At 35.1% G+C, this 26304-nt stretch overlaps 1 protein-coding gene across 2 annotated transcripts; it reads right to left on the bottom strand.

Annotated features, from left to right (window-relative positions):
• Nucleotides 1-6169: 6169 nt before the first annotated feature.
• Nucleotides 6170-21050, bottom strand: LOC18433405 (uncharacterized). 2 transcript variants are annotated; one of them, XM_011624710.3, is made up of 4 exons: nucleotides 20612-21050; nucleotides 20065-20435; nucleotides 6592-7076; nucleotides 6170-6464 (listed from the first exon to the last, which is right to left on the bottom strand). In XM_011624710.3, exons 1-3 carry the CDS (start codon nucleotides 20774-20776, stop codon nucleotides 6620-6622), a joined length of 993 nt encoding a protein of 330 aa, XP_011623012.1. In that variant the 5' UTR covers nucleotides 20777-21050; the 3' UTR covers nucleotides 6170-6464; nucleotides 6592-6619. The 2 variants fall into 2 exon arrangements, with proteins under 2 accessions (XP_011623012.1, XP_006843559.2); XM_006843496.4 differs by having other exon boundaries at nucleotides 6170-7076.
• Between the last annotated feature and the right edge of the window lie 5254 nt (nucleotides 21051-26304).

A 26304-nucleotide genomic window follows, 5' to 3' on the forward strand; every position in this document is an offset into this window, starting at 1 on the left:
GCGTTGTTGTACCTTTGCTCAGTCTCTTAGAAACGAGTTCCATGGCTGTTGTGCCTCTGCTCATAGTATAGAGCTTGACAATCTTTGAGCCAAGTGACAACCCTCGTTGACTGCCCATTGTTTGCATCAGACAATTGAGTTGGTACCCTATTCTTCTTAATGATGGGCATAAGAATGTCTCTCCCTTTGCCATTTGTTCGCATTGGTTGGCTGAGGAGCAACTACCCTGCTGTTTGAATCTCAGAAAAAATCGACGATCTGATTCAGAATTTACCCAAATCAAATGGGTCAGAATTTACCCAAATCAAATGGGGTTCTGAGCAAGGCAATGGTTCGAGGAAGCCCCAAAATTGCCTAGTTCGATGGTTTTTTAGCATTCTTTTTTTAATTTCTTATTAAATATGGCACGATCTAGTTTTGGAATTACCAGAATCGGACATTCAAATCATAATCAGACCCTTGCGAGTTGGGGCTGGATTCTGGGTTTTGATACAGTGGTTTGAAACCGATATGCAAGCATAGTATAGGAATATAAAGTATAATTGTGTGAAATATGATATAGGAAACCTTTATTGAAAATACGAAAATGCTTTGACATGATTATCGTGCTGACCCAAGACACCGCAAAAGTAAATAGGTTTGATGAAAGGGAAAATATCTCCATAGTTTTATATCTCAGTAGACCTGGTCATAAAAAGTCCTTGTATCTTCTAAACCTTAAGTTAATTTTATCTTTTTTTGCCCCAAATAAATATAATAAAGACATGACTTTTTTAAACACCAGCATTTCTCTCTTCACGTGATTTTCTTTTAAATTTCTCTTCATGATTTTTTTCCAAACCCTCTATCTCTTTTTATTTTCCTCCTCTTTTTCACTTCATCGTGTATTTTTTTTTATATATTTGTTTGATTTTTGTGGATTTTTTCTATTGATTGGTTGGATATTATTCGCATGGATGATTAACTGTATGTACATTGTACCTGTTTTTGTAATCCAAAATGAGAGAGAGGGGTTTTAGGAAACACGGGTAGAGAGAGAAAAAGCGATCTAGAGATGGAAAGTGGGGGAAAATACAAAGAGAGAAAAAGAAAGGGAGAATCTCAAGGAAGAGAGAGAAAGAGAGAAATTTGGGAGAATATATCACATAAAAAGATGAAGGATTTAGAATGAGTATGTCTTTTATATATTTGTTAGGTCTAAAAAAATAGATAAAAGTGGGTAAAGTTGGTAAGGGGATTACGAGATATATTTTAACTCTTTGGTCTATTCAGATATGAAAATAAAAAATATGGGGTATAGGGATATTTTCCCTTGATGAAATATGTGATAATTTGGACCAAAAAATGTAGGGAAATTTATCCAATTACCCATGAGAGATCAACTTTTTTTTTAAATTTCAAAATACCTATCAAAAGACCAATGATCTTGGAATAGTTGCAAAATGGGTAAAATGTTGAATAGTTTCTCTTAAGGGTATTTTGATAAATTTATCAAAAACATATTCTGTGGGCTACCTCTCATATTCATATTAACATACGCTCCCTTGAACAAACTTCATTTACTTCCCTTGTACTTATTGTTTGAGTTTGGGCACCTTATAATTCGCAACTCTTTGGACAAATTTACGTGAGTTTTCCTACTCTAAAGGCTTGTCCCAACCGATGTCTTTTTTATAAGAATTTAGGATTCATATTAGAATCACTAAATGAGTATTAAAAGAAAAAAGAGTTTTGGGTTCCTAAACACCTAGATCTAATGGCCTTTGTTGAATCATATGGCCATGATTTATTTTGAGATAATCTAGGTGGTTTTTTAGGTTGGTCTAAGTTAAGTAGGTTACATGTTTAAAATTTTAGGCCAAAAATAGCTAGGGTATGCCCAAGGAGCAAATGTACAATTTACTCGTATAATTTACTCTAGCTCTAGCATATAATCTTATCCATATTTAGATTTCTATTATTTCATTATTACATGCATGTGTGCTGGTTACACCTTAAGTTCGAGAATCATGACTAGCGAAACAAATTAAGCCGCACACACAAACATGCATACGCTCTGGCATACTCTATTTTATTTTTAGTTTTTTCTACAAATTATATAGATATGAAATTTGGTACATGTTATCATCACAAGAGGCCGTACTTAAAAAAAATATTAAAAATATTTTTTAAAAAATATTAAAAATATTTTTTTAAAAATATTAAAAATATTTTTTTGATAAAATATAATAATCAAAATAACCTTTGAGATTTTTTGGGGTATTTTTGTAATTTTATTTTATTGATAATATTTTTTTATATTTTTACAAGTGTGATTTTAAGAGAGGAGTTGACACCCAAAATTTGGAGTCAAAATATTTTGCAAAAACAAAATTTAAAATAAAATAGTATAGAGACGGGACATTGTGATTGGAACCATCTTAACCGTCCATTCAGAATGAATTGTTGGACGGGGAGGAGTATATAAATTTTATGCAGTTGAGGAAACATAAAAAGCTTATCCAATTGGAAAAAACCTGCGAATAGGTCCCATTTTAGCCTCGTACAAGAAAAACAAAACTCTCACTACTATTAAGAAAACTATGGATACCATTCCACTTGATCAGCATAAAGAGTGCTTATTTTCATAATTGCACATCAAGAACTAAATTTAAGGCTTACATCGAAATGGAATATCACCAAAATCCATTTTATAAACATTTAATGGATCTTCAAATGGGCCGCTATGGCGGTCCCATGGGACCAAATTGTTTTAATTGGCCATGGGACCAAATGTTGATGGACAGAGATGTGACAGTATTTTTCATCGGTTGAACAGTGGCTACAACATAAACTATAAAAAAATAACATTTTCTGCTTGCTGTACACATTGCACGGCAGAGACCTAAATCTGTTGATGGATCTCATTAGGACGCCATGCAGTCTGTTCTTTTCAAGAATACCAATCCTGTTCTTGTTCTTGTTACAACTTGTTCATGTTCTTAGACCCAAATTTTAAGCCATACACTCTTTTCATTTTAATGAGCAATAACAAAAAAGAAAAATTCACCAAGATCTTGAAGTTCATCAAATGGAGGGTCTAGATTTATTGTTGGAGGAGACTTATTTTGACTATATATAAGGTGCAAAATAAATTTTATTTTTTTACGATTGATTGTTGGGATGAAGAAAGTGTGTGTGCAAAATTTGGAGTCATACAAATGCCACAAACAGTTTTCTGGAAGTGTGGTTTCATTATTACAATGATATGGTGACATAAGATCATTCCCCATATAAGAAAAGCGTACAATGAGACTATTTATATTTTATACAAGGTGGTCGCTATTAATCTTGACCTTTGAAATTGAAATTAGGTGATTGCATTTATTCCATTGACCTAGTACAAAATTTTAAAAAAATTCTTGAACTTTGTAACGCACTCAAGCCATCGAATTTCACATCGGATGGTCATAGGCAATTGTGACATCCTTGTACATTAGGTTAATGGTTTCATTATATATATATATATATATATATATATATATATGAAATCTCAGCTGTCAAATTTTTATCCAATGGTTCAAAATATATATCACTATTTTAATTTTAATTTTTTTTATAAATATGATTAAGATGAAATTTTGGGTTTATATACCTAACACTATTGTGCACCATATAAAAATATAAAAAATATTTTCAATAATTTAAAATGACCAAATTACCCCCATCATTTTTCAGGTGTATTTCAGTCATTTAATATTTTGGAAAATATTTTTTATATATTTTTTAATTGTTTTAGTATACATATCTAAAATTTCATTATGATCAGAATTTTAGAAAAATATTAAAATTTATATAGTGATATGCATTCTGAACCACATGATGAAGATTTGACGGTTGGGATTCTACTTATATTACTATTCATTATAGATGTCAGTGTTTGTTAGCATTTTCGTATATATATATATATATATATATATATATATACTCGACCCACTTAGAGTATTGATGGATTTACAAACTTAGGCTAGTGTTTAACTTTGATGGGATTACAGATTTAGGCTAGAGTTGAGATCGAGAGAGAGTCGTAATGAAACTAATAAGAAATCGAGATACTGTTTTATTGGCTAGAGTTTAGAGAAGGAGAGACTTGTAATGAAAGCAGAGTTTAGAGAAAGTTGTAATGAAACTAATACGAAACGGGAGAAGTTTCCATATTTTCCCTATAGCATAGAAGATCACCCCTATATATATATATATATATATATATATATATATATATATGCTTGGACACTTTTTATTTAACTTCTCGAAACCTCACAATAAAGTTATTCCTTTCTTTTCAAGAGGTATGATGACATATCATATACAAAAGACAAATTTTGATATTAATGTTTCTAACACTCATATGTATATCAGAAATAGATGAAAGTTAATATTACTCTTCCAGAGGCGTTATCAGACCCAATTTGGTCCTAGCAGCCAACAGAGGTGCATATTATCATTTCCCTATTCCACCCAAGCACCGAACTGAGCATCCGGGTGGGTGCATAACTATCAAGTATCAACCACAGCCACGCTCTGCCTACCACGCTGCACTTGCAAGCAGGAAATTGAAATCAAGCTCTAGAAATTAAGCTCCGCTGCCTGCCCGAACTAGCAATGAGATCAACTCCATCACATTTCAATGCGAATCGCCGACATGATATCATCCATTAGACCTAACTAAACCTCTGAACAATGTATATGTCTCGAAATATAGATACTAAACTAACTACTAAATTGATTAGCATAAACAAATGTTAATGAAGGAGACACTCCCATAAAGATTGTCATAAATGGGGTAATTTATTAAGAGAAATGATCCTATCGGATCCGCCCTCACCCATGTATGTAGGACCTTAAAGGATTACCATTAAATTTATCACGGATCTTTAAAAAAATCAAATCTCACACCTATGTGACAACTTTTTTAGAGATCCGTACCAAATTTAATGATGATCCTTGAAATCCTACATACATGAGTGGAGGAGGGTCCTATAAGATCATTACTCATTTATTAATATGAGAAGAATAGGTTTCTTTTAGATCAGTTGGGTGGAACTCCAATGTTACCATTCATGAATAGGTTACCATTCATGAATGGGAGGGGAGGGAAAATAATTATTTAAAATAAATGGTACACGCAAAGAGGTCAAATTGGATAGTTTGGAATGAGTCACGAAGATCGATAATGTTTTTTTGAAACTTTGTTTCTATTCAATGAAGCTCTTACAACCACCCATTTTGAAATTTATAGGATTAAAAGATAAGAATGATTGTAACCTCTTTATACAAAAAGTAAATGGTCTCTTTGTAGACAATCTCATGAAAAATGAAAAAAATATCTAATACCGCATGATCCTCCATCCATTTTTTATGAGCTTTATTATATTTTGTTCAAGACTAAAACTTGATTCAAACCCGAGCTTTTCATAATAAAACTCATTCATCATCATCATCAAAGTCTTTTCCGAACTATTTGAAGTCTGCTATACGAATCTTAATGTGTCATTATGCTCTATCAAGGACCATAACAAAACTTGTTTGCATATGCAAAATTGAGTTGTTAGCCGTGAGCTGTGCACTCATGTAATTTTATTAGTTGATTTTATGCCCCATGTTTTTCACAGAATTTTCTCAACATCATTTACTGTAATTACTGGAAACAACAAGATCAAAGAATTTAAGAAAGCAAAGTTCCTCTAAAATCCCAGCTCTTGAGGATAACAAATTTTTTTACAGTACCTGGAAACCCCCTTAATATTATTACATGAACTGAAAGAATCATAATAATATCAATCCCACCATCACAGCTCAGAAACCCTTTCCCACATGTAGACATTAATCAGATATCACTACCTCAAATCTGAGTTAAATCTAACGTGTAACTTTAAGATGTACAAAAGCACAGGTTACCCTTATTTGATACAAGGCAACTCAAGTTAAATAGATAAACATTAAGGGAAAAAGGATAAGTTAAAAATCTTGCATCTATTTCTGAAATTATTAAATAAGACAAAACCATGCACCTTTAACTGAAAAGCTTACTACTCGTAAGAATTTTCACCATGAATGCCATCGGGAAGATCATATTTACAATAATCAATGTGAAATTAATCACCACAACAATTGGATCAAACACAAGTGGTTGGCAATCTAAACTTTCCCTGTTATTTTATGAATACGTGGCACAGTTGACTATCACATCAAAGAAATATCGTCAAGAGAAAATTTTTAGTGAAACCAAATGATAATGGTCTTTTGCAGCAATAAAATAAAACCCTGGATTCACAAAGGGGAAGGCAGCAAGTGACAATTGAACATGTGAACATATTCCCGAAGAAAGGAATTGTCATGATTTCAGAAAAGCAATAGTCTACTACGCCTTTAGGTACTCATCCCATTCCATATTTCTTTTGTTTTTCCCTTTCTGCAGCCTTCATCTACACAGGTATAGAAACCATCGTGCTTTCTCAATCCAATAAGATCCCATTCTTACTTGCCCATGCAAAATATCCTAACCTTGAACTCTAAAGAAGAAAGGTGGGGGGAGAGAGCTATTAAACTTACCATGCACTTGGTAGCAGCCAAAAACACATCAGGATAGAGACAAGAGCTGCTTGATTCCCGCCTTCTGTTCATTGGTCAGCCTACTTGGGAACTTGATGTTGAATTTGATTCTGAGGTTACCCCTCTTGGAAGGCTCCTTTGGAATTGGCATCCCCTCACCTTGAACAACCTCCTCATAAGAGGGATTAACGATGGCGTTAATTGGAAGGCTAATGGTACGGCCATCAAGGGTGGTGATGCGGGAAGTATGGCCAGCTAGGGCATCAGCCAAAGAGACTTTGAGGGTGGCAACAAGGTCGTTTCCATCCCTTTTGAAGACCGGATGGGGCTTCTCATCAATGATGAAGACTAGGTCTGCTGGAAGCATGTTACGTTGCCTGTTGCCTTTCTCAGGGTTGCCTTTCTCAGGGAACGTAATCTTCGTTCCCTTTTTCCAACCTGGCTTTATCTCAATTGCTAGGATTTCTTCCATGGTGGTGGCTTTGCTAAGAGCATCAATGCCAAGAGAGCAAGCATCAAGTCAAATATTCATTCAATTTTCAAGACTGAATAAAGAAGAACAAGGAAATTATGCTATCGGAAGAACATAGTTGGCTCATCAGGTTCATTGAAACAATAGATGGTGAAGGAGAGTGGAACCCACTCCAACGGTCATGTACTGTATGGCTGGGTCTCACTTTCCCTCATCCATTTAAGATCCAATGGACTATGATTTCACCATAGTCAGTAAGGATTATACTATCCATTAAAAAATATCAATGAAAGGACCTATAAAGCACATGGATATACGTCCTTGCACGGTTTCAGAATATGGGGCTGCTTGATAAGGACTGTATTTATAAGCATGCATTTGCCTACTTGTTTGAACAGTAAGAATGGAATCCATGTACCCACTTCACTAGAAAGGTGGAGCAATTACGATCTGCCGTTTTCAAACTGCAATATTTCCCCTAAACCTCAATAATTATGGCAGTGAAGTCCAAAATTTTATGTGCTTATAAGAATATACATAAAGAGCAATCATATATGAAAATTATCAAGTTATATGGAAATTTCATGGGCTCATAAGAATTTCATGGACTCATTCATGATTTTTCTAAAATATATACATTGTTCTCAACACTAGAACCAACTTGCCACCATCAGAGGACTGAATCGACATCTTTCACTACATAACTGGTCGATTATTTGAGCTTTGCACCTTTTTCCATTCATAAAGTATATACATGAAAAAGCATGTATAACGCATCCAAACACCAAAACCAATTCGAGGAACCTTTCAAAACAAAAACAAGTTAAATGAAAGCTGACTGGTAAGAAATTGGACACTTTTTGCTGCCCATGAATCCTAGATACCTCTTGCAGGCAATAACTTTATTGAGAAGGCTGCTCTGGGCCTTCTTGCAATGGTTCTGGAATCAAGTAAAATGTCGGCAAAAACATCAACCAATAAGTTCATGATCAGCCACAAGAAGAAAAAATGGCAGCAGTACAATGGAAGGATTGTGCTGAGATTAACAGATGGCATATGATTCGAACTAATATCAACTGCAGAGTAACATATAAACACACATCCCCATGAGTTCTTTTAGTGTGCAATTGCTTGCAATAAATAACGAAGTTAAAATTATACTGATTCATCCACAAAAACTAGTTACGAACGGAGTTAAGGACAGTGATTCAAGGGAAATTGCAGCCAAATCAACCTGCTGTTGTAAACCTTACAGGAGAAATTGCACATTTTGTATTTAGTTACAAGTAAAACTCACTTTCACGAAATTTAAACACACATGCCTATGTGTGCATGCACATACACACACACACACAAAGAGATTCCATCCATTCAATCCCAATATTTAACTGGGAATATTATCTAGATTAAGATTTGACAAAAACATTTATTTTTTACTATTAAATAGAATAAATAGGAATGCTGCTGATTTCAAATATCAAAAGAATACAGGCTTGCAGCATGGTGGTAGGCTCTTTCTTTTTCCTTTTGGGATAGGTATGATAGTAGGCCTTTTAGTTGTTCCACAGTTCCTTGTTGATTCACGCTATATCTTACATGTATTTTTCTATTTCGGTGCCATGCAAGTGTCAGACACGTGCTGACACGCATGCCAACTCAGATTCTTTTGGTATCTTCTTCTTGTTTGTTAACCATTGATTACATCATTTTAGAGACTTGCAGAGGCTTGCTTGATCTTCTTCTTCTTCTTCTTCTTCTTTTTTTTCTTTTTTTTCCGGCAGACGCGTGAACTTTGAAATGTTTATGGATTCAGCTTATTAAGGTATAATTCATTATTTATTGCTACTCATCATTGATGGACCATTAATGAAACATTGTTGGATTTGGTTGTCTCTTCATAATATAGCCTTGCCACTCTATCCTCTTGTTCATGGGATGAGGAATATGACAACCCGTACCCATGTCAGACACTGACACATGTATCCATGTCCATGCAACATTCTTCACACTCCAAAGCAAGCATGTGTGAGTATTCGGAGGGTGTATACTTGTGTGCACATGGACACAGAGGCATACACATTTTTTATCCAAAATCAAGAATGAGGAGACAAGGGAGCGGTGGTGGCAAGGAAACCCAGTTGCACTGTTGAATGGCAAGAGCATACATGAGTGGGTGAGGATTGGACTGCAGAATCAGCCACAAACTTGGCTGCCAATGGTACACAGATATATTGGCATTTTTTAACAGTTATATATTCCTTTTTCCAGTTTTTTTTTTTTGCAAAGGTGAAACTTATAAATTTTTCATCTCAAAATTACTTTCAAAATATTGCAATATGATATTCTTTTAGAAATTTGAAAGTACAGTAAACATTTCAATACTGGTGGAACATTAGTAGTTTCCGTAAACAGTAATGGTTTAAATTTTCATGTAGGCTAAATGCACAAGCCAATATTCATGAGGGTGTCAATGTCAGCTTGTCATCCTTGATCTTAACATTTCTTATCTCATTCAGCACGGACTGAAATGCCATCAAAAAATGCATAACTTGGTGTAAAGCTTAGATAAACAGAATGTCCATTTTATGCCAGATTCATCATGGTTTCTTCTTAGAAAATTTTGAACTGCAAGCGAACACCGAACTCTTGTTTTTATTAAAGATACATTCAACCGATTTTAGCGTTCAATCATAGCCATAAGAAGCATCAAATTAGTAGGTAACAACCAGGATGGCAAGGAAAGAACCTAAGGAAATTTTCGTTTTAGAGACAGCCACAAAATTAAATGGCTTCACTTTTTGACAAGTTAGCGCATACAATACCCAGGAAATTTCAGTGACCAGGGAAAAACAACTGCATAAGGGCCTCATCCAAAATTCCATTGATGTCTCAAGTTGCATAATAAGTACCGTTGATTATAAAGAAGTGCCAATTATCAATATCAAAGGCTCATCGGGAAGATATGATGATGTCCTGGATATTCAAATGTATCTTTCAATGAAGATAAAGCTTTAAACCCAAATAAAAACTTATGAAGAACCAGTATGGAAAATGAATACCCATCTAGATTCCTACAATTTTCCTACCCTAACTTCAAGTAGCCAGCATGGCTAAAGATCGTGTTTCCTAATGCTTGTGAACTTAAACCAGTAACCCTAGTTCGAAAAATATAATTTGTCTCACCACAAAGACCCTCAGTTCTATCTATGGGTTCAGGTCTCTCTCATAATTTACCCAATCAAAAAAAGGAAAACCCCTAAATAATCGGATATCTTTAAAATGGAAGGTGCTCGTACAAGAACTATGGTAGAAAAGAACAAAATGAGCTTGAAATCAACAGAAACAGATGGAAGAGATATATACAATTGCACATGCACACTGTTTAATATCCCAGCATATATATTACAACCATCATAGTTAAATGTTTCTTTTATGATCACTAAGGGCCTGTTTGGATAACTCATTATCATGAGTAATTCCCTGTTTTTATAAAGATATACACTACAAGAAGTTATCGGTTGTTTGGTAACGTGTCTCATAAACTGAATACCAATAGACATACAGTTAAAATTTCAGCCAAAGTGATCACTTATGACAAGGTGTTTAACTTAAGCGTTAATACCTAATTATTCAGATAAAAATAAAAACAAAAACTTAGGTACAGTATACCTCTATCCAATTTTTCCAGGTCTCTTCTTGTGGAATGTCTCGATAAAACCTCTAACAAGAGTTGTAGGCCATTTCCAAGTTCTCTCCACCTCTCCCCTCATAACCAGGCACAGCCTGTTCTTACTCCTCATATGTCTTTCCTCATCCTCTCTCTCCTCTCACGAACCTCTCTTCTCTCGCTCTTCTCCTCTTCTCAATGGGTTTTAGCTTTTTCTTCATTCCTTTGCTTCTATGGTTTAGGGATTTCTCCAATAGATTTCATCATTTTAGCTTGATAAGAGAGAGAATGAGAAAATATTTGGGCTGAACTCATTACAGGGCCATCTATACAGTGGTCTCAAGCTGAAACCTAAGATCTCAGTGTTTCTCTCTCTCCCTCTCTCATATTTTAAGATTCATTTGTGTCTTTCTATCTCTCTCCTAGAAGACAATGTGCTCCTTCCTTCTTCAGTTGGTAGGATTCTCCTGCTCTAGAAGTAAGGGGCACAAGTTTCAGATTTTTCTCCATTAGTTTTTCTTAAATCTGAAGCCTATGATTTGTGTGTGTGTGTGTGTGTGTGTGTGTGAGAGAGAGAGAGAGAGAGAGAAGAATAAGAAGCCAGGGGAACAACGAAATGTAAAACATGCACAGAGCTAGTACTCGTACACCAAAGATTTTATGTTAAGATGAGTGTGTTACATGAAAACAAATCCCTATGCATTCTTTGCACAGGAAGGCATGACTCTTATACTTGCATGATGATATTTCTTGATGTGCCATGAATTACACAGTAAGGGACCCCTGACCTTGGCACAAATGAGAGTGATGGGAACTAATTTGATTTCAGGCCTTTGCCGAACAAAAAATAGCATTAGCTTCACATTAAAACAAAAAATAACAAAAAACAACATTAGCTTCTATATTTAATGGTGTAAGTGAAACATCTAACAGACATGTTTATCAAGAATATACTAATCTTGGGATAAACAATATACTAATCTTGAACAGGATAACACATTTGTGAGAATCTATTTTGCATCCAAACTATAGTTGTTGCAAATGCCTATGATTTCGTATCATTTCAGGAATCGGAATTGCGAGTAGCCAAATGATTCCCATAGTCACTATCGACGTCCGTACAATGCATATCAAATGAAGTAGGATTCCAAACTTTTGGGAATCGCGCTCTGGTCCAATAGGAATCAAGATTCCTACCTTGTTGGAACCGCGATTCCATTAACTTGGAATCAACATTCCTAACTGACGGGACTTGTACACCAAACCACTTGGAACTAAGCCAGAAATTATCGACAAACGAGTTCCAAAGGGCAAAAGATTTAAGGTTCTGGATTATTCATAACCAAAAATTCCTTATAATCAAGATTCCTGAGTACGCATACCCAGGGCTCCCCTATTATTGGAATCTGTCTTTGACAGCCCTCCCCAGACATTGGAGTCGATGTACTAAGTGCCCTTTATCACAATTCTCCACAAGTACTGGAAACAGGGTCAAGTACCCTTAACTAAGAAATGTCCTAGAGTTTTTTAGTTTGAATAAAGACAAGAATATAAAATTACTGTATTTATTAATAACATATTTTTAAAAGGAAATGTACATAACGAGGCCATTTACTTTTAATACAAGGTCACAATCATCATTGACCGTCAAATTTAAAATCGTGTGGTTGAGGATGTCTCATTGTTTAAGCACAAAGTCAAAAATAAAATTTCGCGAATGTTCTGACAAACTTTCACGTATTGATTTACATCCAACAACTGAAAGTGATTGTGATGTGACAAAAAATAAATGGTCTCATAGGATACAATCCCTTTTCAAAAAATAAGACACTGCAAATTCTCGAAATTTAGGAATGATGTAAAAGTGTAAACCAGAGTTTATCGACACCCATAGAGTTTTAGATACCCGTCATTTATTAGTTACTAGTAATTTTTAAATAACAAAAGTTTTCTAATAGTGTTTAAGAAATGCAAGGTATTCCATAATATTTTGGCAATCATTATACCACCTGACATTTTGGCAATCACTATACCACCTAACTTGTCAAAGCGTGTTAGCAAACTTAGCATGTGACTTGTTAAAGCGTGCTAGGGAATTCGTCTCTAAGTGTACAAAACAAACAAAATTACAAAACAAATAAAATTACAATACTTAAAAAAAAAAAAAAAAAATTACAAATACAAACATACTTTAAAATGAAACTTCACTTTTAATGTCCTATGTTCTAAATATGTCTGATCGCAATTCCTAAAACTTGGAAGTGACATCTCTTATTGGTTGCATCACGGTCTTGTTCACCTAGGAATCACAAAATTTGATGAGGTGGAATCAAGATTCTAACGATATCAGAATAAAATTCAAAAACTGTGGAATCGTGATCCGTAACTTCTAGGAATCGTGATATGTGGCGATTCCTTCACAGAAATGCAGAATGTGATTCCGAACCAGAATTGCTACCTACAGTGGATGATTACAATCCAAAAATACCCTAAGCCTTTTCTTTGTAAGGCTGACTAGAACTTAGAAGCATTGTACAAAAAAGCACCATGCATTAAACACAAGAAAAAGGCAGATGCCAAAACTTTTTAATGAGAAGTCAACTCTTAAAAAAAAAAAGGACAAAGGGTAAACATTGAATTGCAGCAAGAATGCAATTAAGAAGGTCTATGACAAGACTGATCAGGATGTATTCAAGGGGGGTTGAGACAACACCCAAGCTAGGGCATCCTCCACAGCATACATGACTTTCAAACTCCCATCTCCAGGTTTCTAGTGAAGAAGGATCAACACTCCATGCTCCTAAACTCTTCTGGGCCGCTCAACCACCAAACTATTCATCCTCAACCAGTCAAAGTGACTAAACAATGAGAAAAAGACCAAAAAAAGTAAAAGAAGAAGAAGAAGACAAGTGACACCCATACAAGAAAAGGAACGTCATATTCAAAACCCTAAAAACCACAAAGAGATGGTACTGACATACATCCAATTCAAACCTCTTCTTGCACAACTTCAAACAGCAGGTAGGACGCAATGCAATCCTAGACCTCAAATTAAACCATCCTAGTGAGCAGGGTCCCAGGAGTAAGTCCTTTATTTTTTTTTTTGGGCTATGCATTTTGGTGAGATAGACCTTGTGATATAATATTTACAAAGGTCCTGGTTACAGTTAGACCTTACTATATATGCTCTATCTCACTCAAGGTCAATTGGAAATTTGCATTCCCCATCTTCCATACAGCGATCTCTATCTTTCATCTTGTGTATTTTCTTCCAAGATACTGGTCCGGATCTTAGAGTCCCTGGAATGGTATGGTGATAATTGCTCTTTGCTTGCCAGTTTCTTTCTTGCCATGACCAAATTTTAGCAAGAAGAGAGGCACTCCATAGCTTGTCTAGAGTCTTGTTATGGAATTTGTTTTGGAACCATTTAGTTAGGAGACAATAGACTTTTTATGATTGCATCCACTATAGATTTGGTGCTAAATCTCCACCTAAGTGCTTGCCAAATCTCCACAGAAATGGCACATGTTATGAAGTGATGGTTGTGATCCTCAATCTTTGACTACATAGAAGACACCTATTTCAACCATGAAAAACCCATTTTTACACTCCATAGGAATTTTGAAGCCTTTTTTGATAAGCTGTCCTGCAAACCACAAGGCCTGCAGGTGTAATGCTTTTATCTCGTATAGCTTCAAGTGTATTGTTTTTGGCCTTGTGCCACCTAATAAGTTCATCAGAACTTTTTCATATTATTTCTCCATAGTCATTAGGCACATATGAGAATCTATCCTCATCTCCACTCCACCAGTATGAAATCTTTTTCTATCATTAGCCTCCAAGCACTCAACTTTCTCCACTTGTTGGAGGAGGGAGTCTCCATGAGTTCCCATCCTAAAGTTGGGCAATATGTAGAAGACCTTCCAAGCCCCAAAGCGCTTATAATTTCATCCCCAAATATCTCATTCAGGGGCCCGTCATTTGGCTAAGGATCAAACCAAAAATCAATATTGGACCCAGCGTTCAAAAATTTGCCAGCCCTGGGCACCTAGGCAAGCTCCCTAGGAAGGTGATACCTCGGGAAGCATCGCCTAGAAGGTAGGGAAGCGCCTAGGGAGGGCATTAAATAAGGTGCCTGCCTTTTGCCATCAGGGTGAGCTCCAGACAGGCACCTTGGCCAGCTTCAAACCACCCCGAAAGACGAATAAGAGAGAAGAAGATGATAGCAAGAAGAAAGAGTGAAACCACATTAAATTGTGAGATGACAGGAAGAACAATGAAGCCACGTGTCAGTAGCTAAAATGCACCTAAAAACAATTGAAATTACATGACCGACTGTCTTCCATCAAGATCATCTCTCTCTCTCTCTCTCTCTCCTCTATTCTTACTGTGTATATAGAGTGGGGATAGCTAGAACTCTCATGACCAGCTGTCAACATTATAATAATAATAATAATAATCACCAGCTGATCTTTCCATCGAGATAATCCTTCTCTCTCCTCAATCTTTCTCCTCTCTCTCTTAATCCCATAATAGAATGGTTTCCCTCTCCTCTCTCTCTTATTCATAAATAGATTGGGAATAACTGGAAATTCTATATCCAGCTGTCTTCCATTATGATGCTCTCTTGATCTCTCCTCCCTCTCTCTTTTACCCATAATAGAATGGTCCTCTCTTACCCATAAATAGAGACGGAGAGGCTGGAAATCTCATGAGCAGCAATCTTTCATCAAGATCCTCTCTCTCTCTCTCTCTCTCTCTCTCTCTCTCTCTCTCTCACACACACACACACACACACACACACACACACACACTGAAAAGTGGCATAAACCGCATAACTTCAACTTACAACTCACTATTTGACTATTTTGGGCAGGGTAGTAAAAGATTGCCCAAGTAGCTCCTTTAGTTTATTAGAAATAAAAGTGTTTATTCTGCACTATCTCGTCGTGATGGAAATGCTAAAGAAGCTTGGGTTTTTACCCAAACCTCTCTCCTCTTTGGGCCGCCACAGTAACTGAGCGCCCGCCTAGAGGACCAACCCCAAATTCTTGAATATTGGCTGAAACCATCTCTTATGACCCATTGGCTATTTTCCTTTATTAATAGGAGTGTTTCATATATTCCTTTCCACCCCCAAGATATCATATATTCTAGAATTCCATAATATGCTGTTTCTTCAAAGATACTTCCCATTAGTTGTGTCCACATGGATTGACTTCAATTATCCAATTCCCATCCAAGTTTAGCTAATAGGGACATGTCGGTGTCCTTGATGCTTTTGATACCAAGTCCACCTTCACTTTTAGGTTTACAAATGGTGCTCCATTTAACAAGGTTTGAGTGCTTTTGGTTTTAGTGGTTTCCCCAAAGGAAGTTCCATTGGAGTCTCTCTTGTGTGTAGATTGTGGCAGACGGTAGTTAGACAATGGAGTACCAATGATTTGGGAGTGGGGCAGGAGAGTCTTCTGGGGTATGAAAGTAGTTCAAGTTTCCGTCATTTGGCTGTATTGGATAAGTTTTCTCAATCCTAGACCTAAAATATAGCCCTCCATGTGAGCGGGTTCTTGGGAGTAAGTCCTAGTAAGCAATATGTTGGGAGTTACTTCTTTATTCATGAACATAGGTGGAGGCAAAGCATTTCCACCTTATTTCAGAGAGTTGTATCCATGTTTTCCGTATTCCGATGCCTATTGAAAGTGTGATCATCGGCCAATCCTTCAACAGTAGGAAAGCTTGCTTGGCCCTATTTTGGTTGTTCAAATTCACGAAATACACAATGGGAACAAGAAGGATACAATGGTTGGAAGATTCTTGGGAGGCTAGCAACTTGGAAGATTCTTAGAGCAAGTAGTAGGGTACTTATATAGGTGGTATATGACTTTCTTATATACGTGGTATATGACATTGAGCAGAAAGAGAATCCATCAAAAGATCGAATCTCAGAGGATCTTGTCTAAAGAACCGATTGAACCATGTTATGAAATCAAGAATGCCAACTACAAATGCTAGAGTATGGAATGCCCAAAATATTCAAAGACTTAGCAGGTGTGAGGTTGGGAGTTTTGCTGTCCAAAGTTCAGAGATGTGGGGGAGGGAAGACATCAATTGGGTATCCGAATTAAGTTTCAAACCTTGCAGGAGGGGTCCATTTGGGATGATGGTATTCTATGCTCTTAATGGTTCAAGGATCATGGATAACCTTTGGCAGGTTAATAATGGGTGAAGGCATCAAGCCACGGTGCATTGCCAGGTGACATATTTAAATTCATCTCTCTTTTGAGAAAGGGGCAGTAGTGTTACTCTGAGCAAGACTCACTTCTCCTAAGTCATAGGGAGACATGACTTGATTTACCTGTTTCTAGATGAAGCATTGTTCACCAGGTCCAGTATATAGGAAAGAAATTGGTGATGACTACACAGACATATTTTCTAAGTCCTCATGACTGGAAAAGCACAAGGGGTGAACCAAAGGGTCGCCAAACACACAAGGTACGACATCTTGATACTTGATACTTCTCACCCATTTGGCTAATAGGAGAGCAACTTCTCCCTTTCAGTGTTTCATATTGCACCTCAAACAAGTGGGAGGAGAATATGGATCATGCGGGCAGGCTTTAAAGCAACAAAGAAACAACAGTTGGTCAAGCATATAAGCATAGATGCTAGTAATAATAATAAAAAGATGAATAAACCAGCCTTTGGCAACAATAAAAAACAGGCTTGCTTTAGGTAACATCAGGTACAAGGGAATAAAATGTCGTTGATAGGAGAAAAGGCGATATAGTACTCTTCACAATTGAAAAGGTGAACCACACCTGGCCAAAAATGAAATAGGATTTTTTTATTTTTTGATATGAAGACTTAATTATGGAAAGAAGAGATCACGTGGCACCATAAAGTGCAAACAAGACAACTTAAGGGACACAAACACCATGCTCTTTCATACCCAAAGAATGGGAGGAGCAACTTAGATCCAACATATTATTATAATTTTTTTTGAAAATGTTAACTATTATATATTAATAAGGAAGTACAAGGGGAAAGAGAGAGAGAGAGAGAAAGAGAAGCTATCCACAGGCGAATAGCAGAGATACAAAGGAGGGAGAAGAGCGAGATAGAGAGAGGAAAGCGGAATACAAAGGCTTACTTTTTGAAGGTTACAAGATCCAACATATTATTCATGGTCAACTATGAGAAGGCAGAGACATGGAAGGCCATGGTTGACTTCTCCATGAGCGTCATCATTGGCTGTTCTTATTCCTTAATTTAGTTACAAGAACTTTGTGTAGGATCTACACAGGATAATCGTCTCATATCTTTTATTTCAAATCCTTTACATCTTCTGTCCCCCAAAAATTTTGGGTATGACAAGGCCTCATTAATCCTACTTATCTGATACAATTTGTGAAAAATTTAGTTCCCCTCTAAAATCTCCTAGAAATCTGGAAAGCATAAAGGCACCATTGGGATCCAAGGCATTATATCCTCCATTACAAAGATAAAAACCTATAACCACAAATACATTGGGAAATCTTCAAATATCTGATGGCATGGATGGGTTCTGCAAATCAATTGGGGGATAAGATAGTGCAGGCATCGTGTTTGCCTCTTTCTTGGACACACAAATAACTCCAGATAGACTTCAAGGCATGAGGCAAGGAGATCCCTCATCCCTATTTTTCCTCACAGCTAGTCAGTGCATCTCAGCAAGCCTCATTAAGGGTTTTGGCCGCCCCTTTAAGGAGATTTGTGATCCAAATTCAGTTTATAGTTTACACAATGATGTCTGGTATGAGTTATGCCAACAACTTCAAATGATCCTCAAATGTTATGAGGTGGTGGTTGGATTGATATAAATCTCACTAATGATGCAGTGCTAGGTGTGGGGTGTGGGGTGTGAGGACCTGAATTGGAGAATAGTGCCACCACTTTGGATAAATTTATTGAGGCCTTCCCCAAAAATATACGATTTTTATTAGTACATAAAATTACAAAATTTCTTACTATTCCACAGTGTATCGGTGAGTCGAACAAATGCTTTAGGATCCAGTCAAGGTAAAGAATGAAAATAGCACAGATGCACGAATACAGCTTTGGAGAAATATGCATCCGATGCAGAATCGGCACCCATTTTGAAGTATGCATGTCATAGGGAAGTAGGTTAGCACCATAGAGGATGCAACTTTCATCTCTAGGAGGAAGGGTTACCATCTCCCTCCCCACTAACAGCAACTCTCAGAAATATCTCAGTATACTCTATTTCCCTATCTCAGATTCTAAGGGGAATGGCGCAAAAATTACAAAGAAGCCAAAGGGATTTATTGTGAAAGGACAGAGATGAGATAAAAAACTATGGCGAGAGGATATACCATCCTAACATCTAAGGTGGATTGGAGATGAAATGATAGAAGAGAACAAGGGGGGTTAGTAGAAAAATGGCATCATCAAAGGTCAGGGGAAGAAAAGGGCACTATCGTTGTAGGCAAAGTACAGAAGCACGAAGGAGTGGTAGGGAATTCGGGTGTCACTAAAACAAAATTGCTTTTCAGTGCTATGGAGAGGCATTTTCTTATATAAGGGCAGCAACCGATGTTTAGCGCAATTCCATATAGAGTTTCTAGCCTTTAAGGTGGTTGGTGAAAGCGTGTAACAGGGGTATGAGGGTTGGAGATCAATCTTTCTCCCAGTAGTTTATATCAGTTGCAATCTGAATCCCTGCCTAAGTTTTCTGACAAATGGTAATCCTGGACAATAAGGGCAACAGAATCTAGAGAACTTAAGATGAGCCTATGCAAAGCGCGGCTCCCCCAAAATGTCACAAAAAGTAATTACGATGGTTGATCCATATGCCACCACGTCTACTCCTTTAGCACAAAGACCTGCCCATGCTACTTTTGGAGCCACCACTAGTCCACCATAATTACAATTACAAGTAACTATAAAAAAACCACACAGGTACTGAAGAAAGGAAATTACAATAGAACAATTCCGCATCCTCACTAACCCAACAGTATCAACACAATCCTATAAGACCTCATAGCATCAACTCCACACAAAACATATACTTTGGGGTGAATACTATGTCTCAACTGGAGAAGACGAATGAAATAAGTAAGGTGTGTCATCTCAAAAAAAGAAGAAGAAGAAGCAAGGTGTGTGCCCGCTAAGTATAATATGATTTATCAGTACAAAAGGACACCACCCTATAACCAATCTAGTCATAAATAATCTAGCAATGACAAATAAATAAAAAACAGCAAAGCAGCACAAAAACTAGCACAAGCAAGAGACCAAATAAAAGAAACGCGCAAGCAGGAAAGCACCCATTACCCATAAGCATCCACATCATCTCTAGAGATTTTCATCTTCTTCGTGGTTCCCTTATAGAGCTCCTCCAAGCTACATGGCAAAGTCCTCTCAATTGGAGGAGGCTTTCTTGGGACATTTGTAGAAGCCTCACCGCCCCCACCACCACCTCCTCCTACTTGATCAAAAATAATGTCATCCGCAAATGGTCCTCTTGCAAACCTTGCACTGCCACGAGAACTGTCGTTCCCAAAAAACTCAGAGAAAATGTCATCTGCACTTCTTGGGAAGAACCTAAAAGTGGTTGGGCCACCTGCACCAGGTGGAGGGACTCCCTTGAGCCCTTCTTCTCCATATTGATCATAGATTACGCGCTTTTGGGGGTCACTCAAAACCTATGATATTGAGAAAACCAATTGAGAAAACGAACTTCTGAAACTGAGAAGAGAGTGCAGGAGGTCTTTCAAAATGCAAGAGGTCTGTCTATATGGGGAATGAAATTAGGAGGTCTCTCTATAGGGAATGAAATTTTGGAAAGGCAGAAAAATGGGGCACTTGGTTTTGCAATTACCTCATAGGCTTCAGAGATTTCCTTGAATTTGGCTTCTGCTTCCTTCTTGTTGTTGGGGTTCTTATCAGGATGCCATTTCATGGCGAGACTCCTGTAAGCTTTCTTCAAGTCTTCTTCCTTCGCATTCTTGTCCACCCGCAATGTCTTGTAGTAGTCCATCCCCATATCTCTCTTCTCTGAGAAACCGCAAATATGCAAGCAAATCTATCTATGCTTTCTCTCTCTACTGAGCAACGTGGAAGCACTTCGCTCCGGTAATTTGAGAAGAAAGGGAAAAAAATGATATTCCTTTCTCGGTGTTTAACCCTAGAAACTTATCTGAAACAAGAGATTTTTCTGGTGTGCGCAAAAGAAGATATTCAAACGGAGAAAACAGAGATATGTACAATAGGAAACTCATAGATTATTATGGAAAGGGTGATATATATCACATCTCATATGCTTCCCAAAATTAAAGCAAGGGAAATTTATCCGAAATAAGAGATTTTTCTGGTGTGCGCAAAAGAAGATATTCAAACCGAAAAAACAGAGATATGTACAATAGGAAACTCATAGATTATTATGGAAAGAGTGATATATATCACATCTCATATCCTTCCCAAAATTAAAGCAAGGATTAGCATGTGGGCTTAGCCCTCTTTACAGATGGGAAGAATTGGGACTTCTTTTTCTTTGAAGTATGGAGAACAAAGGAGTAAAAAATCTACGAGAGAAATAAGTGGTACAGTAGAATCAGTAGAGACCCATGAGAGTTGGAAATCTCGAAGCGCACAAATTTATTATTTTATTTATTTATTTTTATTTTGGAAACATTGTATAAGTCACTCGTAGGTAAGATGGTAAATCTCATGCCACAAAGTTCAAAAAAACAAATTCTACCTTAATCGAATAAATATGAGGCTTTTTTTTATTTATCAAAAAAAATAAAGATGAGGTTTTCATAAGACCCGGGATTTATAAAAACACAATAAAGCCTCACTTCAAGTTTTCATCCAAAAAACACTATCAACAACAAAAAGTCTTCATGATAGCTTTAAAATCAATTTCCAATAAAAATGATAAAATTTGAAACTCAAAAAAAAGATACAAACTTGTAGATACGTGAACACTTCTTTTTACAATTAAATGAATGGTCTAGATAATTTGTCACAGTATATACTATTTTAAAAACGTGAAATCCTAATTTTTTTCACAACCGTAACGTTCAAGCCGAGATGATCGGTGCAAAGGTTTTCCAATACTTGAATTGTAAATTTCGATGAGTTATGAGGTGAGGCTTTACTTATTTTGATAGGATTGCAACCTTATCAAATCATTTTCACATCCAACCGCCACGATTAATTATGACCACTTTGTAACAAAAAATGAATGGTCTTGTTATATATTTTCTTTTTATTTAAATATCTATGTGAAATCAACTATTTAACATTCTATTTATTGTTTTTTATTTAATTTGAAAATACCCGTGAAAGTAGAAAAAAGGAGATTTGTTGAACAAATTATGACATGTCATAGTTTCAAATAGGATCTACGATCTCAAGGTCATGATATGGGAAGATATTTATTTTTCTCTTTGAAAAAGGAGATAGAGATGAATCATTTGGTTGAGGAGATTATAGAATCACTTCAAGTATCTTTGTTTTAGGAGATTATAGAATCACTTCAAGTATCTTTTTACTCACGGAATCACGTAAGGGGTTTGTAGCTTTTACTGATGTTGGTTTAACCAAAGTATATGGGTTTAGGATGTTATTATTTTTCTGAAAGATATTTTATGGAAAGTTTAATATTTTGTTTTGAAATGTTTAAATATTTTTTGGAAAGCTAAATGTTTTGTTGTGAAAAGTTTAAATAATTTCTTGGTATATTTGATAATTTTCTGGTATGTATGTTTTGTTCTAGAATGTTTAAATAAGCTCTTGATACTGTATTTGATAACATATATATATTAACAATATAAATATATTATATAATAATATAATATAGAATATAATGTATTTTATATATATTTTTAATATGTATTTGTATTATATATAACATATAATATAATATAAAATATTTACATAATATATAATATAATAAATACATACCATATATAATATATAATATAATATAAGATATTTATATATTGTATATAATATTTTTTCCCATGAACATAATTTAAATCTTGAAGGTCCGAAGTTGTTCGAAACCTCAAACTCAATTCCAAACCTTCAATTTCCAAAATAGGCGCAATTTGGAAAAATAAAATAAAAAAAAGGTATGCACATGAAAATGTACACTTGAGAGGGATTTTTTGAATATCTGTAATTTAGGGGATATTAGCGTAGTCAAGATATCCATTGCGTTTCATATTCCTTACTTTAAATTGAAAAACAAAATAAAAATAAAAATCTGTTAATTTAAAAATAAAATATTAAAAATTGCTATAATTTTTTTTTAAAAAAATTAAAATTCGACAGTGAAATTCAAACTTAATCTTATGAATGCATGAAAATCTTATTTATTGTGATTCCAAGATGAGGGAGGCCTTTCGAAAGTGATTAAGATAATTCTGAAATAGTGACCATGTCACACCCCAAGTTTACTAACATTCTTGAGGTGCGACAGGCTATTCTTATACTATCTTTTATAGAACAAATTTAAAATTTCTACTTGTATATTCGTATTGTACCAAATAGTATAATTTTAATATATACAAAGTTTGCTCACAACTGGTATTAACATGAAGGGCTAGATCTATACTTGTATATTCATATTGCACCAAATAGTGTAATTTTAATATGTACAAAGTTTGCTCATAACTGTATTAACATGAAGGGCTAGATATATACATCTCTTGATAGAACAAAAATTATAATGGTGCGTTTGAGCCCAAAGTTACAAAAGGAAATGTCAATCATGTCTACAAATTCTTCATACATTCGAACTATGAAACTGCAATTACCCTAAAAAAATATTTACTGTAGTTTGAGGAGTTTGACTACATAGTAGGTGATCATTATGATCCTAAAAAATAATCATGGTTGGAAAATATAAGTACTTGCAAAAGAGAGGTCTATTAAAAACAATGTGAGCAAAAGCATTTATGAATAACAATATCACTTTCACAAATGCACAGTTAAACATAATCCAAATGATTAAAATACATATAAATGTTTTAACATCAGTGCATCATTCAAAAGATTTCACAAAATACCCTACTGGCATCCCAAATAGGTCACCTATATGCCCCACCAGTGTCTTGAATGGGTCCAAATAATCAAATCATACCTCACCGGCATACCAGATGAATCCAAATATCCCACCAATGTCTTGGATGGGCTCAAATAATCCCTGCATGTCCAATCATACCTCACTGACGTAACAGATGAGTCCAAATACCCCACCAGCTTTTTGGATAAGTCCAAATATCTCATTAGCGTCCTAGATGGGCCCAAATATACTTAAATAATATCTGAAACTCTTTTAACATCATAAAGCATCAATATCATATATACAAAATATCATTGAAATCATTAACCAAAATTAACTTGAAGCAATTTAAATAATCACTTTCATTGAAATATCTGTAAATAACCAGTCAAACATTTTGGCAATAATTTCTGAAAGATAGCTATTCTAAAAGGCATTCCTGAAATGTAACATGATAAACGGATTATATTATGAAAATCCAAAATTAAATACAGAATTATTACAATTTATGGAATGGCCAATTCACAAATAATCATTTCATAAGCAATACTACAATCAAGTACAGAAATATCAGTTTTTCAAATAATGAGGCAATCATTTGCACATAAATTTTACAATATCTAAATATTTAGAACAGTAAAAAAAAATCTCATAATTTTACTAAAAACGGAAATATAACATTTATTTCTAACAATACCATTAACATAATTTTTGAGTTCCCAAAATTCAGGTTATGTTATATACCAACTCAATCCACGCATGATGGATTCTTTGCTTTTCCTTTTCTGTTTTGGCCCTTTTCTGAATGATATTTATTATACATGACGTGGACTCTATTTTTAAAGGGGTAACATGTCACTCTTGTTCTTTATCCAATGGTTATGATTAAAGTAATCAATATAAACTTTGATTGCATGATTAAGATACACATCATGAGAAACTTACTATTTGTTGTGTCTATTAGATGTTATAAATAGGACACATCTTATGAATAGTTGAAAAAATCCAAGTGCTTCATCATGGCCAAAAATAGTTATATATATCTTATGAATAGTTGAAAAAATCCAAGTGCTTCATCATGGCAAAAAATAGTTTTATATATATATATATATATATTTTTTTTTTCAAATTAAATAATAATAAATTCCTTAAAAATTAGAGCATCACGCCAGTTAGCTAGTTTTCCTCTTAAATCAACAACTCTCCCCAAAGTTTATACATGGCTCCTTTCTTATATGCTTTTAGTTTCTCTTCTTCATCTCTTTTGGAGTTTGTCTCTCATCTTTTCCGGTCAAAAGTTACTTATGGACCCAGTTTCTACGTGGCTAAGCCTACATATGTAGAAATGCGGGCCTATAAATGTATCGTTTGGATGGATTTTTGGATTTAATTTTTAAAGATACGTAATCTCTAACATGGAGAACATGAATATGAAAAAATAAGTAAATTTTAAAAATTAAAAATAATAATTAAAGTAAGAAAACATTTGGACCGTTAGTTTCTATTGCTTTTAGATGGAACACCTACTTACATCCGTATTTAATATGGATGCTTTACAATTTTTGGACCACATATATAGTCACGCGGGCCAACCCACATGAAACAATTTGCCTTTACTTATTGGAAAAATGTAGTTTATGTGTCGGGGGATGTATATTTACATTTGCGTCTATCAAGGTAGAAACCATCTATCTATAAATAAAATAACGGTCCCTAAAAATCAATAACTCAAATATTTCATTTAAAAAATATCATTTTTAGGTTTATTTGGAAGGCTTTTAAATCTCTAAATAGATAGCATGGGCAAGCGTATGATATAATTGGTCAGTGACCTCCAAATTCTCCTTAGTGTGTTCAAGTTACCACACTAAAGCATGGTTGTTGCACTTTTTGAGACCAAGCCTCTATAAAGTGTCACGAAAGGCGCTGTGAAGGCTTTTATACCAATTGATATCATTATTTCAAATCACCTTTTTAGGGGGTTTTTTTTAACAAGATTAGGAAAAATTACATACAAACATGGTTTCGACGCTTATATTATAGAATGGGTCACATTTTTTCACAAAAATTACTCGGAGACGACCCTACCTTGTGGCTCCTTTTTCTTTTCTAGAATTGTCCATATGTCCGGCATTTTCAACACTGGATAGGTGGGAAATCATGCAAAGGTTATGATACTACTAATACCTAACATCCACATTGTTTGGTGTTTCTAATACTAAACAGTTCAACTTATAAAAAAAATTCCCTACTCAGAGCATGTATGATATTTGAAACACCCAATAGCCCTGTTGTTTGGTATTTCTAATATCAGACTGTAAGTTGTGTGATATTAGAAATACCGGATAAGTAATTATTATTATTATTTTAATTCTCACTATTTTTCTATTAGTATGTAATAAATTAATTTTATTCATTTCTTATTTTATTTATTGTTATTTATATTTGAATTATTTTATTTTTCAATAAAATATCTTGAATAGCATAATAGAATATTT

The sequence above is a fragment of the Amborella trichopoda genome, chromosome 8, assembly GCF_054954075.1.
Source record: "Amborella trichopoda isolate Santa Cruz 75 chromosome 8, AtrichopodaSantaCruz75HAP2 v2.0, whole genome shotgun sequence".
Taxonomy (NCBI): Eukaryota; Viridiplantae; Streptophyta; class Magnoliopsida; order Amborellales; family Amborellaceae; genus Amborella; species Amborella trichopoda.